We start from the raw sequence: 15802 nt of genomic DNA on the forward strand, positions 1-15802 counted from the left end.
TGATGTACATTACCAAGACATCATTAAGGAAACATGAGTAAAACACTTTTTATTCACACTTTACAAAAAAAAAAAAAAAAAAGTAATAATAACCAACAAAAAGCAAAACAAACAAACAAAAAAAACGAGAAAAAAATAACACTACGCATTAAGTCTACTACAGCAATACTACCAGCATTTCAATGTACTGATTATAAACTGGACGTGTTTGGTGTTTTCACAACTAAAACGAAAACAAAATAACCCAGGAGATCAGGTCCCAGACAAGGATTCAAGATCAGAATTTCTTCTACTGCAGTTTAAAAATGTACATTTCACATATCCGAACTGTTTGTCACGTTCACTTTCAGCTTAAAACAGAACGGTCTGAGCACACTTGTGTGCTTACTAATTTTTAATAAAATTTTGAATCATTATTACCAATCCACTCTCCCATATATATAAAAATTCTTAATATTTAGAAAGTTCTCTTAATGCTCAGTGTCCTTTTGCTTCCCTGCCCGCAGCTGAAACAAAAGCTGTTTAAGATCAAGCTTTCTATCTCCATTTATTTTCTTTTTTACATTGATTATTTCTGTGGTATTAGTTTAAGGAGGTGATAACGTCTCTCTTTTACAAAGACACAAGTTACATTTGTAAGCTTTTATATACTTGGCTTAGTGACACAAATGGCACTGAGGGTACACAATAACTTTAATCTTGACACTTTAAAAATAAGACTTGGTCACTTTAAAAATGATCTGAAGAATTGTCTTTGGGACCTGTTTTGAAAACGCGTTTCTTTTTTACACTGCTTCATCAATAGAAAACGTAAGGGTTTTATTTTCTTCATCAAGGAATTATACTCTGAAACTGAGGAACACACTCAAACTAAGGAGAATTCACATGATAATTCTTAGTGGGAAACAGAGCACTGTGCAATGACACTGGAAGAAGCAGTGCGCGGGATTAGAAGCTAGAAACTGTGTACCCATAACCCGAACAAGTTCAGAGTGTGATACCCAATGCTTCACAAAGGAAAAAAAGAAGATGCCACAGCTTATACAAAAGTATCTTCATAAAATTTTCACAAGTGTTAACGTTATTTAAAAAAAATAAAAGAGGATGCACAGGCTCTCTCTGCATGCACAGGCAGTGCTAGTTGAGAACAAATTTAAGCAGGCACAGTGGAGATAGGACAGGTATTAAAACAGAAATGAGGAAGCTATACACAAGTATCCCTACATTTTACCTCTAAAGTTAGAGATGAGAAAAATATCTGAGTGTATACACATCTGCAGTAACTTTCAATGCATACAGGTCTACTTATATTCACTGCTTAGCTTATATGTTCTGTGAGAACTCCGTGCTTTTCTCTTTTTTAAATCAGAGATCAATAGAATGTATTTAGTCCTCTGTAAGATACTGAGATTTTATAGATTTGGATTTTAAAAGCAACGTTCTCAATTGAACATAAGAAGTAGTACAAAAGGGCTCACAAAACCCTAACAGTGCAAATCGTTAGCAGAGAAAACCTGTGTCAACCTCTTTTACGAGCTGGCCTTTGTAACACATGAAAACAGATAAAAATTTAGCCTTAGTTTACAATACAATCATTTTCCAAATCTGATTTTTTTTTTTTTAAAGTACAAAATTTCATAAATCAGGTTTTCTGTTGTTCATATACAATCAATAAAGGCTAAATTCAAATTCTATATTTTACAAACAAGTCTGAAAAAGGAGGGAGTGAAGTACGGAAGAATGTTCTGTGGATGTTCCTACTGGCCTCAAAAAAGTAGTGCTACAGATAACTGTGCAAAGAGAATATACTGTATAACAATTCCCTATTTCAAGGCATGAAAATGTCACGTTGGATAAAAGAAACAGGAAGGTGAACTGCAACATATTAAAGAAAGGTGCAAATGCACCGATCGCTGTCAACTGTATACAAAGTATAGTGGGCTCAGAATTACGTCTGTTGATAGCACCTGGCTTTTACTATGTCTTTAGCAAATAATTAGATTTAAGATCATTAAGAAAAAAATCCCTGTTGGCCATACCTCACTCCTCTATATTCAGATTTTACAATTGTACAGGTTTGATTGAGGTTACCCTCTAAAATGTACTTAACTACCTCCTGCCAGGGAGATGGATTCCGTTTACAGGAGGCAGGAAAGGCAGCAAAAGCTCCAGTTGTGCAAAAAGTGAGAAGTGGTCAGAAGGGATGAGTGGATGCGGACAACCACTTATATTGTTCTCTATTAACCAGTGATGATCCAAAGGTCCAAGAATGCCAAGTATGTTTAGCTGAGGTTTAGAATAGAAGATGTAGTCAATAATACCCTAAAACAAGAAGGGAAATAGCATTATTAGTACATGATCTTTACCCGAGTTGTTTTGCTAAACAAAAGGTGAATTCAGTATTAGGAATAACTGCAATGCTATCATTCCTTCGCTGCAGTTTATCTTCAATTTAGGAGACTTCTATTTCCTGTCCTGTGGGTAGTACAGATTAGAGAAACAAGTGAAAATTCCACCCCACATCACTCCTGCTCTCCTGTTGGAGGTTTGCATTTCCATTCTCCTACAAAGCTTCAAAATCAGAGAAATGTAATTTGAAGAACAGAGCCATCTTTCTTTTCCAGAAGTAGCATGCATTATTTCCTCGAAATTGGCAGCGTAACTGTCCAAATTCCACTATTCCATTTAGCTTAGATTATTAGAATACATCATCTTATTTACAGGGAAGGATAACAGTGCCCTTGATCTTGCAGAACTACTATAAGATTAATATGAGAAAGGAAAGCTTGATTTCTAAGAGATGGAAGTTTTAGGCATTCTGTTTGCTAAATGCTTTAAGTGTTTTAAACGAACTTGGTGAACTTACTGTTAGCTACCTAAACATTAACTTCTTTGTTAAACAATTAACTAACTGGATTTCCACTAATAAAACTTAAAGACGGAAAATTTTTTCAAAGCAACAGCGAAGTCCTTACCTTGAAGTCAAACGTGTAATTTGTATAAGGCATTAGACCATTCTCATAGGCACTCTTCAACTTGAAACCATGTGTGATTCTTCCATTTGTTGTTCCATTTTTTCCGTTACAACTGAAGTTAGTAAGACTTTCATTGTATCTCAGTTCCTTGAAATCTTTGTGGTTTGTTTCCACTCCACCAGTGCTCAAGTATTCAACAACACCTATCAGGAGAGGCAGATACACAATAAGGTATTAACAAGCATGCAGCAAGTGTGCACGGATTACTTTGAGCTGTATGTGCAATCTTCTGCTTCATATAAGCACACACAATATAGTCAGCAGTTGATCTTAAAGAGATATTGTGAGACAGTGTCTGTGTCTTTCAAGAGCAAATGCCACCTAGAACAAAGACTGATTCATTAATTAGAAAAAAAAACAACCAGAAAATTAAACAGAACAGACTGTCTTGAGAGGGTTGGGGAAGATAAAAGAGATGGAAGTAAAATTCCATAGGTGCTTGATAGGCCACTTCTTATCTTCACACACAAATCTCAGCTTTCAACACTGCTTGGCTAAAATGACTCTTGGAATCCAAGAGGCTACAAAGCAGAACAGATTCTGCCTGGAAAAAAAAAAAAATTAAAAAAAATATATATATGATCGTGCCTGTTAATTTCAGAACAGCTGTGTTTGGGTTCAGGATTTAAAAGAAGTGACTAAGTGTTCTGAAGGCACAATCAGACATGAACTGCCCACTGCAATAAGCACCACCAATACTTGCTCTCTTTGCATCACACAGAATCCCTTTTCCAGCACTGCTAAGCAATAGCATCAGGTTAGGGTTGATAGCAATGGCTAAGATGTTGCCAAGTAGAGGCCAAAAGGAAGGTGGGCTAGGGATGGAGATAACTATATAGTAATCAACAAGAAAGAAGGATGGTGCTCAAATCCACCACTCAAATTGGGTACCTGAGAAAGAGTCAAGAAGGGCTAAACTGAATCTGCTCTTTTCTTGAATTCTGTAGTTTGCTACAGTCAAAGAAATCTGCACATTATTGAGGAGCACTGAAGAATTCTTTTCTCACAGGAGACGTATTGAGTTTTAGAAGTCCTAAAACATTTGAGCAGCAGAAAATGATCGTATGGGTGCAACTTTAAAGAGAAGAACATGTATTTTCACACTTAAAACCAATCGTAAAAAACAACCCACAGTCATCAGCAGCACTGTAACACAGACAGTTATTTTGGAAGACATTTTCTTCTTTTCCATTCCTGTATTTTGAGATAACAATCAAAGTGATTCTGAAAAACAAAAATTGAGCTATAGTACTGCACAGGCAGTAAAGGTCACTCACAAAAGAAGCAGTTCCATCTTTTTATTTTCTTAGCACTTCTAGCCCTTGTCATATCAAACAATATATTCCCTGGGTTAAAAATCCCTTTAAAAATTGAGCCCTTAGCATTTGGATTATCACTTGACACTTGAAATAGTCTGAGAAAAGAGTAACAACAGGAGTAGTACTCTTACCAGAGTCGGGCAGAGAGTTGAGATCGGCGCACAGTACAAGTGGAATGGTTCCAAGTTCCCCTGCAACACCAGGCTTGAGACTACGAGAAGCTTTATCAATAATGTTCTTTACCTCGGATAGGAACATCATAGTCTGAACCAGCTTCACATCAGAATAATCTGGGTCCCAATGCATGTGTGCATTAGCAACAAGAACGAGCTGCTTTTCCATCCCCAGATGCGGCTTTCCGGCTAAAATTTAAAATTAAATATTTACCTTGCATAGTCAGCAACAGAAAATACTGTCATCTTTAATTGTGTTCAATTTTAAACAAGATGTTTGAGGGGAGAAAAAAGAATACCAGCTGCTTGAAAAGAATTACTAGCATTTAGTTTAAGAAGGCTACACAACTCCTCTTGTAATACTAAGTGCTAAGTGTTTTAGTTGATTGTAAGCACAAGGAATAATCTGATACCAACTCATTCTCTGATACCTTCATGCATCTCCAAGCAGAATCCCTCAAACTGCAGATTTTTTTTTTCAGCACAAAGTTACAGTAAAAAGGAAATTGGATTTAAGAGGTGAATGCAAGTTTAAACACCGCAAGCCCAGAGAAATTTATTTCCAAAGAGGATTTGAGGAAAAGGTGTAGGTTCAAGTGGTGATACAGTTGGCTTTTTGTGTTCATTGATAAAATACAGTGCATTCAAAAACTAAACAGCACTTACATGACATTTCTATCAATTCTTTTCGCAGTTCTAACAACACAGCAACTCCAATGTTATCTTTTGTCATAACTCTGTTCAGCATAGCTTCTGAGCCTTCTGAGTTTGCCATAGCCAGTTGATTGAACTCAACGGTATGTTTCTGAACCAAAGTAAATCTGAAAGAGGAACATCAGATACGCTTTCTTCAGTGGACAGTTACCAAAGGAAATGTTTTAGATAAATTCCCCTCTTAACTAAAGCTCAAACACATTTACGGTAAGAAAGCCTCAGCCCATCCTATGATTTCATAGACATCATTAACTGAAATCAAAAGGATACTGTTCTCCCAGTTATTTTTAAGATATCAAGCTGATTTTAATGAAAATATTTATTTTGTAAAAAGAAGGAGGACCTACTGGAAGAGTGCTTCATTTTGATTCCATATAAGATTCAAGCTCAAACTTGCAAGTTTAATAGCAACTAAATACTTGCTTGTGGCATCGTTGTGGACACAGAGGAATGGAAGGAAAGCTATGACCATGGCTTGCAGTCTTAATTCAGTCTTTGAGATTTTTATTTTTTTAAATAAAAATTAAAACGCAAACGTCTTTAATGCCTAATGGCTGTATTTGAAGCATAACTTAGTGAACTCATGACTTGTTGACACCAAACAGCTACAAAAGGGGTGAGCAATGCCAAATTATTTTGACTTTAGAATGACCCAAGAAATTGTGTGAAAAAGAGCAAGACACAATGAAAGGCTTTATAAATCAAATCACTTACTTTTCTGTTTTGAAAAATATTGCACAACCATCAACATGTTTTCTTTCCTGTTCTGACATTGTCCTAGCTCTAGATTTTGGACTGAAGAATCCATTATAACCACGTTCTTTCAATTCTACCAGGAAAAAACTGTAGTACTGCTCAGTTTCAACCTCCTATAAAGTCAGAACACAGCACACCATGAATCTACTATTACCAAAACACACAAGACTGATATTATTTACTCTTCAGAAGTGTAAAACAGTTCCAAATTAGATTTAAGGAAAAAAAAAAACGCACATAAGAATTAAGTACACTGGAGAATACAAATTTGAGAGCAATATTTGTACTTTAAGAAGAAAATATAAATGAATTTCTGTAATCCCCAGAGTTATGATTATCCTAAGCCTTTTATTGGAAAACGTGTCAATTATACCCTCACGTGCACACACAAAGACACCCCCACATACATTTCTTTGATCAGCAGCTGCTGGTTCACATTCCAACTGTGTGGGCTGAAAAGCATTCTTTTGATGTCAAACAGCAAATACTGCTCTGAACACCACTCCTTTTCTTCCTTTTATTTTTAGAGCGTTTTGAAAACACACCATTTACAGCAAACGTATTTAATACAGAGAAACAAGCACGTGAGAATTGAAAGGGAAAACGAAATTACAGTCTATCTTTTACCTGAAGACTTATGATGTCAGCGTTGCAGCTCAGGATTTCCTGCATAATGGCTTTTTTTCTGTACTCCCAGTTCAACGCCCACGACGGGCAGTAGCCATACAGCTGCCGGGTAGCGTATTTATCACACAGCACGTTGTAACACATGACAGAGAACAAGGCTGCAGAACAATAATGTTGCTTACATACTGATAGAATAACAACAAAAAACCATACAATTATCTTCTCTATTGTCTTCTGCAGACTTAGGAATTGATAAGTCCTGCAACCAAAACGCAGCACCTGCACTGTAAAAGCATCTTTCAGTCCTTCCAGGAGGATAAATTACCTCCAGGTTGGGATTTCTGGCAGCCATTTACTAACATATACATAGAAACCAAAAAATCAAAACAACTCTTCATAAGGTTAATGCAATATACAGCAGAAAAATGTACTTTACATTAAGTGGTGCATTACTGGGAAAAGCCTTGAAAAAGGAGTCTCAAACGGATTTTAGATAATCTATTTGAGGACTTTACATACCTTAGGATAGCTAGTGCATTTATCCTAATTTGTACCACCAACTGTAACAGATCCACATAATTTCACAGATTCACAGTTAGGGCAAGGAAGCCTTCCCACAAAACACAAGTATAGGTAAAATAAAAACACAATTTTATTTCCATTTCAAAAACCTTACAACTTACAGAAAAAGAAAAATCTACTTGTCAGCATTAATTTGGAACAGGAGGGATATAATGAAACATTCTGGGGCAAGATTACAGGTAATCCAGCAGCATATTTGCTTTTGTTTCATAGAAAAAGCTGCATTTTAGTAAATAGAAAAGGCTTTATTTTAAACAATTCATGCAGAAGAAACTAGCAAACAATTACACATAACCTGAGACCAAATAGCAAGAAAGCATGGAGTCAGATTGACACATAGGGAACTTCAAAGAAAAATCTTTACCTTTCTGAGGCATTACGATCATGGTCTTCCATTTGTTATTCTTCAACAAATGCTCAGTTAAGCCTGTTACAATTCAACTAACTCACTCACTTTGGACAGTAATTTCAGTTTCTGTGAAGAGTATGCTAATTAAAAGGAAATTATAACGGAATCTGAAGCAGAGGTTCTAGGTAGGATGGGACTGCTACAACTAACTGGCTGTCAGCACTGGGCAGATGACTGGTTAATTTAAGCATGAAAGATCTTAGTGGCAGATAACAGAGATCAGCATTTGATATAGAATGAATAAAAATTTCTTGAAGTGCTACAGTACCTGTGGGTCTGGTACGGTCTGGTTCTTGTAACATAATCCAAGACCTTGGAGGTGGTTGTTCTGTTGAGACTATGGAAATATTTTCAAGTAGAGACAAAAGTGATAATCACATTTATTTCACACAGCAGGAATAGATCTTCTAAGAATGATCACTTACTTCTTTTTGCAGTACCTGCCAAATTATCAAGCAAATAGTTCAGTAGCCTTCGTGTCCCATCTGGTTCCTGATAAAGGTTCAGAATGTCCTGTGTGAGTGGATTTCCTGCAATCACATTTACAGAAATGCTGAATGAAGGATACAGAACCAGTATGAATTTACTTATCAGTTTTAAAAGCCAGCATCACTGAGAAAGGATACTAAATCTATTATCTAACAAGCTTCAAATCTCAGGTATTCAATCCCACAAAATACTGCTAATGTAGCCTGTTACTGAAACAAGCACCTTATCCGATTCCTGCACAAGCAACAGAAAGCTTCTCGCTCTGCAGAAAGAGGAGAAGCTTCTTTACACTTGGAGGATTTCACCCAAGTGACTCTTGTTCCTCTCTTTAACCATTACTAAACAATGCTTATAAAAGCGGAGTAAGCAGCTACAAATGGGATTGCCGCTCAGAAACATTCATGAATTAGCAGTCTACAGCCCTTATATTGCAGGAGAGACATCATTAAACAAAGCACAGATACCAAGAAAAAGTAGTAATACCTTTCAGACCCAAAGTCTGTAACTGGAACAGTTTTCCCAGCTCAAAAGGTAAAACTCGTAACAGGTTGTTATTTAAATGTAGTTCCCTGTAGACAGAGTAACAATCATATAGGGCTGAAAACAGACCTCAGTTTGTCTTCAGCAGCCTATAGTACAAGTTACTAAAAGAGAAACAATATACTAACAAACCACAGCATAGGAAGAAAAAAAATAAACAAACTTGAGCACTGAACAGCATTAGGGGGATTCTGCTGTACTCACACACGCACAGACAGAATGGGTATCAACTGAAGGAAGGAGGAAAGCAGGTGAATGGGAAGCTCATCTTAACAAGACAGAAATATGATAAACATCAACAATTACTAAAGCATTTAGTAACTACAGTGATCAAGCAGTAAAAGCTCTGGCAAACCAGGCTGTGAAACAGCTCAGCTGTGATTAAAGGCCAAATAAAAGAAAATTATATTCCAGAAAACAAGTAAGCAAAAAATTCAGGACCATGGTAGTACTACTAGAGCTTGGACATTAGTGTGTTAGTGCAGGGAGTTACAGCTCTTTTTGGTTAAGGTCTCTTGAGAACACTGGTTTACACTTCATAAAAAAAGCAGTGTGCATGCCTCCCAGGTAGTTCATTCTCTCCATTAAGCTGCTTGCATTTGTCTCACAAGCAAAGCGCACACTGATCTGCTGCGTACACATTTCCAGGCACAGACACACACACAAAAAAAGAGTCTCTCACCAACACTGTTTTCATAACACAAAATACACCTTTTTTAACTTCCAAAATTGCAGAACAAACACAAAAGCAGAATTTATGCCTGGAATTCTGACATTCCGATCAATTGGGCAGAGAAAAATGGACTACTCAGCAAGCTTTCCAATTTCTTAGAATCATCCCAACCTAAGCTGAAGACTTTGCTCACAATTTCCAATCAAATTTGCTTCCTTCAGATTTCTATGAGACTGCATTTGAAAAGGAAAGAAACATCTCTTCTTCTAGCCTTGCAAAAGTCAGCTCTATCTGGTCCTTCCCCAGCAGTGACTTCCAAAGATTTAGAAAGGGTGCGAAGAATAGAGGGGTTCGTTTTACCAACACTGAAGTGGCGTGGAGCAGTGGAAGATAAAGGAGGAGATTGTTTTTAATCAGCTGGTTGTCTAGAAGTGGCAAGCCAGTACTCAGCTAACTGACAGGCTACAACACACCTAACACCTGGTCTGTAGTTGTTTTGGTGTTTCTTTGGAATATGAAAATCCTACAGTTGAAAACATATTTCAGCCTAACTCAGAAGCCCACTGTGTCGCTCTGGGGCTTTAAGTACGAACAAGACACACAGCAGGTTAAAAAAAAAAAAAGAGAGCAGATATTATGATATTATTTACAGAAAAAATATCTGAAAACATCAACGCTCCCAACAGTTCTCAGCACTTCCATAAACACTTAACATTCAAATAGGTACAATTTTTAATTTTTTTAAATTATTTTTAATTATTATTTTTAACATTCCATATGATGTTAAAAGGCTCCTAATTTATTCTTTAGGAAAGCCTTTTTTCCTGCAACAGCTTTTCAAAGCACCACTAAACTCTAAAAAAAATTAAAAAAATAAAAATAAAAAAATAAGAAAAAAATTATATATGAATTACAAAAAAACATAGTTCTCAATCTTCTAGTGGAAAATGAGTGGGAAGGAAGAATGGCAGAGTAGTAAATATCATCACCATTTCTCTCTTGGATGAAAGAATTTGTTTCTCTAATGATCTATGCGTGCATGGAGCCCCTGCTGTACAGAAGAGATGATCACAGCAAATTCCGCCAGTTCTTTCAAGTGTACCAAGAGAATCTGTTTTAGATCTGAGCTTTCCAAGCTAGCATGTTACAGTTATTTTTCCTCTCTCCTCACAGACCAGACATCTTACTGCTCCCCCTGACACCTCTTCCTTCAAGTACCTGCAGTAAAAAGGGAGATGCCACGAGCTCTGCCACGCAGCCCAAACCACTCTCCAGACGTGGGAGCTGTACGACCTGTTACCGATCCTGAAGTGTGAGAGCGCAAACTGTTTCTGTGGCTCAGGATATTAGCAATGCCCCGTGCTGAATTACAGTTAGTTTGAACGACTCCCCAGAACCTATGGGAAGCATCTGCAGTGAGAGCCAGCCTGAAACGTAAAAGTACAGCACAGCTGAGACCTGCAGAGCGCTATCACACAGGATGCACTTACGGATTTTTCTTCACTTTCACCACAGTGAAAAGAAATCGTGGATCAGCTGCAATTACTGAGGACAGAGAGAGCGCAGTGGATTAATGCACTAGTTCTTCACGTCTAGAGATCTGGATTTCAGCGCTACGTTTTTGTCACAAATAGAACTCTAGTTTGACCCTAGGCCTTAGCTACACATCTCACATTCACGAGCTTTATCGTTCTCTACTGAAAAGAGGTCGAGGACTTGGCAGAGCTGAACCTCCAGAGTCAGAATAAATTGGGAAAGTGTTGCGAAGATGGCATTGTATCTTTTGACACTACTGATGACTATGCAAGGGTAAGCTAACTTCAGGTAGTGAGTATCAATTTTATAGCAGCACTGTAGAAGGAAAGAAAAAGATTGATGAAAATGAAAGGATGCTGATGAAATACAAAGATGAATTTGAGCATGTACCAGTAAATTTAGGATTGCTAGATCACAATATCTGAAGAGTAGATAAAGGAGAGAAGAAAGTTATCATAGACTGAGATGTGAACTACTTTGGAATTTGAGCTTTTGGTACCAATTTCATCAGCTAATTTAATCCTCCCCAACAAAGTGGTCTTTGCTAAAGTAGAATAAAATTCAATGACTAATATTTCTATGTGCAAACTTGCTTGGCCTCCAGTTTCATAAAGCTGTGCTGGTGGTCCATTACTCCTTCTTACTTCCAATAAAATCCTAGTTACTTTTACACTCAGAGTTCTCTGGTCAACAGATCTGACCATAAACATCTTCAAAATTATAATTAATAAAGTAAATTGCTGGATATAAACCTAACAATAAGGCTTTTTTTTTTTTTCTGGTCAAGAGCAAAAGTCTATTGCTTGTAGATATTTACCTTTATATGTCATCTATGTGTTTACATAACAGTGTTCTGCAAACAAAATGAAATGTTGCAGTCTTAACTATAAAACACAAATACTCATTACTACTTGTGTTTCACTTCCAAAAGGAGGTATCATTCCATGAAAACTCTGAGGAGCTAAACATTGTAAAATTCAGTGAAAAAGTTGCATACAGTAGATATTTTTTCCTCCTTAATTTCCATAGGAATGTAATATAGTAAAGGTGGGAAAGAGATGATATTAGAAAAGTTGCATTCACTATTAAACCCAGAGAATAAAAACTAATATTATTAGGAATAATGAATAAATAGGAAAAACAGTAGTTAATACAACTGTGAATGTTTAATTGGACCCTTTTCCTACATTGCAATAAAGGCAATTTTCTGTGTATCAGTATTTCTTAGATAACTCCAGAAAGATTTGTAAAAGAGTTTAGAAAGAGATGCATAGGAATGGAAACCTGACTTGGAAAGTCATAAAATGGGAGACTGCTGTCAAACTGAGCACTTCTAGAGCTCATTACAGATATATGATGCCACACATCAGAACAGGGTATCACAGAACAGGAGAACAGTGAAAAAAATCAGGAAGAGGGAATTTGTTTATGCTTTTCACTTACTAGAACATCTCTATTATGCCAAAACCCAAGCTACTTCTACAAAGATAATAGTTGAACAAGTTAAACTCCTGTTAAAACTCACATACCTGAGTGACACCATGTTTCCGAGCTCTGCTGGTAAACTGCGGATTTTATTAGAGGACAGGTCCAGATACACCAGATTATGAAGCTTGGCAATGTCTGAAGGAATACGGGATAAGGAATTGTCACTGAGATGCAAAGCTGTCAAATGGGTCAGCGTCCACAACGATGAACTTAAGCTTCTCACTTTCCCTGTGGAAGGAAGGTAAAGAAGGAAAAATTAAAAAAATAAAATCAGTGAATCACTGATCTTACAAGCACTGCTGCACTGATTGGGCAAAAACAATGCAGACTTCAGTTCTGAGCTTTTGTCTCTTCTCAAGTTCCATACAGAACAACAGACCTATTTACTGACCATCCCCTCAACAGTTAATGGACGTTTAAGAAACATTTCTTCAATTACTGTTTATATTTGGGATATAAGATGGTTCTTCAATTTTCCTCTTATTTCTGTGGAACATCTTTCAAACCAAAGATCTTTGTTCTGTGGCATTCATCCAGCCAGGAACAGGCAGAAATACTATATTTGGAGTGACCAAAGTGCTTGGTTGAGAACACGGATTTCCATCTGGCATTCAACTGAAAGCTGAATACATCACTGCCAGAGAATTTTTTAAAAGGTATCATTTTTGTCTAAACTGAAAGGTGGAAACACGGATTTGCGTTACAGAATCAAGGCTCTTACATCGCAGCACGCAAACAGTGAGAGATATAATCAGAAGAAGGTCTCAAAACATTTCTTCCCTCCAAGATTTTTTTCCCTCAGGAGGAGCCCTTTTTCATTTGCAAGAATCACCTAACTGCCAACTTGAAGGACGAGCATCACCATCAGTTTCTCTAAGGTTAAAAAAGTGCTAAAGCCTTTGAAAAACCCAGCGTTAAAAACAGCATCGTTAATAAATACACCAACAGGTACACAGAGTAATTCCTTTTATTATGAAGAACACTATTTAAGGAAACAGCTCACATTCAGTGCCTGGGGAAAGCTACACTGATACATGTGTATCTGGAAGGCAGTCCGTGGTAACAAAATGTTTAATGCAGGTGTAATTGCCAGAGAGCTACAAGAGAGTGACTGGGACACAAAAGCCTGCCGCTAAGAGCTCTGAGATTTCAATAAAAGCAATTAAAGCATTTGTGGCTTTCTGTAGCAGATGACCAAGTATTTTGCAAGGAAAAGACAGTGTGATCATTAATGGAACAAAGACACTGCCACATTTTACTTTGCAAGGCAAATGCATACAATTCCTTCAAGGATTCATTCTCCTGTGATGCTCATTAATAATTTTTTTGAAAGGTTTTTAAGTACAAATCAGTATTTCTCTGCATTTTTAAAAATTGCATTAACAACTCCTCCCTCTCTCCTAGCCTCTAAAGGCAAACAGGTGACTGTGATCAAAGAAACCTTTCGAGCTGAAAGGATTTATATATTCTCTTCACACCTATGTTTCTCTTGGCTGGAATCAGACTATAGTAAGATCACAAAGCATGAAAGGAAAGAGCTATTACTTAATGCATTTCCTATGCATAGGTAGCAGATGTCCAAGTGGATATTCAAGTTTAAATTAATGCTTCTTGAAGCAGCATTTAACTAGGTTTCTGCATCTGTAACCTTTGAGTAAGTACTGAAATTCACATATAAAGACATGTGGCACTTGAAGCAAGACACAGATTCAGTGATCTGGAAGGGAAAGTCTTCACAATTAGAAGTCCTATTTCCTTTCTATACACTTCTCTATTGAACAGCCACTTAGAAATGCCAATCTTTTAAAGAAATTCCTTATTTAATCAAAATTTCAGCTTAAAGCTTCAATTTGTAATCGCTTCTTCCGTTTACCATTGAATGTACCACACTGAGCTTAGAACTTCTTTCCTCCAGCTGTTTCATACTCCCTATGTTTCTTGTTCAAGCTCATACCGTGCAGGCTGCTCTTACAATGCACTGAAACCTTAACTGAGGATCATTCCCCAGCTCCTCACCACTTATTTCCAACTCTGCCCAGTGTGATTTCTTTCCGTTGGCTGCTTCCTCTGAGGACATAATTGTGTACATCCTCCGTGGATCAGGTGGATCGTACTTTTCCTTGGGCATTCCTGTCGATACACAACAACAAAGGATTATGACATGTTAGAGTGAGAATTCTTTAAAAGGTAATTTCCATTTTACACCTAGGTATTGTACTGGATATTCAATCCCAATATGTAAAGATAATCTGCATCTATCTATAAGTCTATAGTAGAATGACAGACAAAGATCCAACCCCAGCCCCCAATACTTTAACCATGTCTGTAATGCAATACAAACATTCTGTCCTGACACCCCTCATGAGTACACCCCTGTACTGCTCTGCAAACACCCCATCAGTCTGCAGTCTCCTTCGCCACTGGCCTACAGAAGCAAAACCTCCAGCAACCACAGCTAGACAAAGAAACTTTCAGACTTTCCATTCTCCTAGCTGGTCAGAAAGCTGCTTAGAATAACAACCATATCCAAATTCTTTAACAACGAGACTTCAGAAATTGATCACCACCACCACCACCACCACCACCACCACCACCACCACCACCACCACCACCACATTCCCCCTCGTACAAACTAAGAAAACGTTTGCTACTATTCTTGCCTACCCATCACTTCCAGGCTTACTGCAATTCTCAACTCATGACACAAATTCAGTAACCAAGAAAAGAATGTTTCTAAAAGGATCCTCAATTCTTCAAGTCTGCAGAACAACAGCACTGCAATCCAAGCCTTAGCCTACTCTTCTGAGTCTAAAAACATTATTTCTAACGTAGAGATTCTGATCAGTTTCTTAAGTTTTACCGTTAAGCATCTAACTGATCTTAACTTCTCTCACTCTCTTCCTCATCGTTCCTGATAAGAAATTCAGAAACATTTCTGGTCAGTGCTTCTTCATTACCACAGCCCAGCCTGGACAGTGGAAGAGAACTGCCAAAAATTCCTCTAGGCAGAGCCCTCCCTCCAGCATTCCTGTATGGCAGCAGACCAGTACCACCTCCGTGCACAGAGAAGGAATGAGAAAAAGGCATTACTGCTTTCTTTCCACCTCACAAATAATATATTTGGGATTCGGTCAGTTGAAAAGGGAAAACAGCTTAAACGTACCTTGATTTATATAAATACTGTATTAGCTTACCCATTAGTTGCATGTTTTAAGGTTACAAAGGACTCCCAACATACATCATTTTTACCACAAATCAAAACACGCTATTGCACAGTTCCATGCATACATAAGAGCTTTCATGGCAAAGCTCCCCATCTTACATTGAAGTATCCACACCAAGAAGCACAAGCCATGAACCACGGAAGTGATTTATGTGCAATAAGTTGGACATCAGTCGCTCAAAACATATTTACAAATATGTTAGAAGCAAAGCAATACAATTACTAGAGCAAAACACAT

The 15802-nt window shown here is 37.3% G+C and overlaps 1 protein-coding gene across 2 annotated transcripts; it reads right to left on the reverse strand.

Moving 5' to 3' along the window:
- Nucleotides 1–2109: 2109 nt before the first annotated feature.
- CNOT6 (CCR4-NOT transcription complex subunit 6) lies at nt 2110–14469 on the reverse strand (the record flags this gene model as incomplete). 2 transcript variants are annotated; one of them, XM_079542477.1, is made up of 11 exons in its annotated part: nt 2110–2322; nt 2976–3178; nt 4486–4716; nt 5194–5348; nt 5956–6110; nt 6625–6782; nt 7884–7952; nt 8056–8145; nt 8588–8673; nt 12383–12569; nt 14358–14469. In XM_079542477.1, the coding sequence occupies 11 exons, from the start codon at nt 14467–14469 to the stop codon at nt 2110–2112; spliced, it is 1659 nt and encodes a 552-aa protein (XP_079398603.1). The 2 variants fall into 2 exon arrangements, with proteins under 2 accessions (XP_079398603.1, XP_079398602.1); XM_079542476.1 differs by having other exon boundaries at nt 8041–8145.
- Nucleotides 14470–15802: the final 1333 nt, after the last annotated feature.

Source organism: Tetrao urogallus, assembly GCF_951394365.1.
Source record: "Tetrao urogallus genome assembly, chromosome: 14".
In the NCBI taxonomy this organism is placed as follows: Eukaryota; Metazoa; Chordata; class Aves; order Galliformes; family Phasianidae; genus Tetrao; species Tetrao urogallus.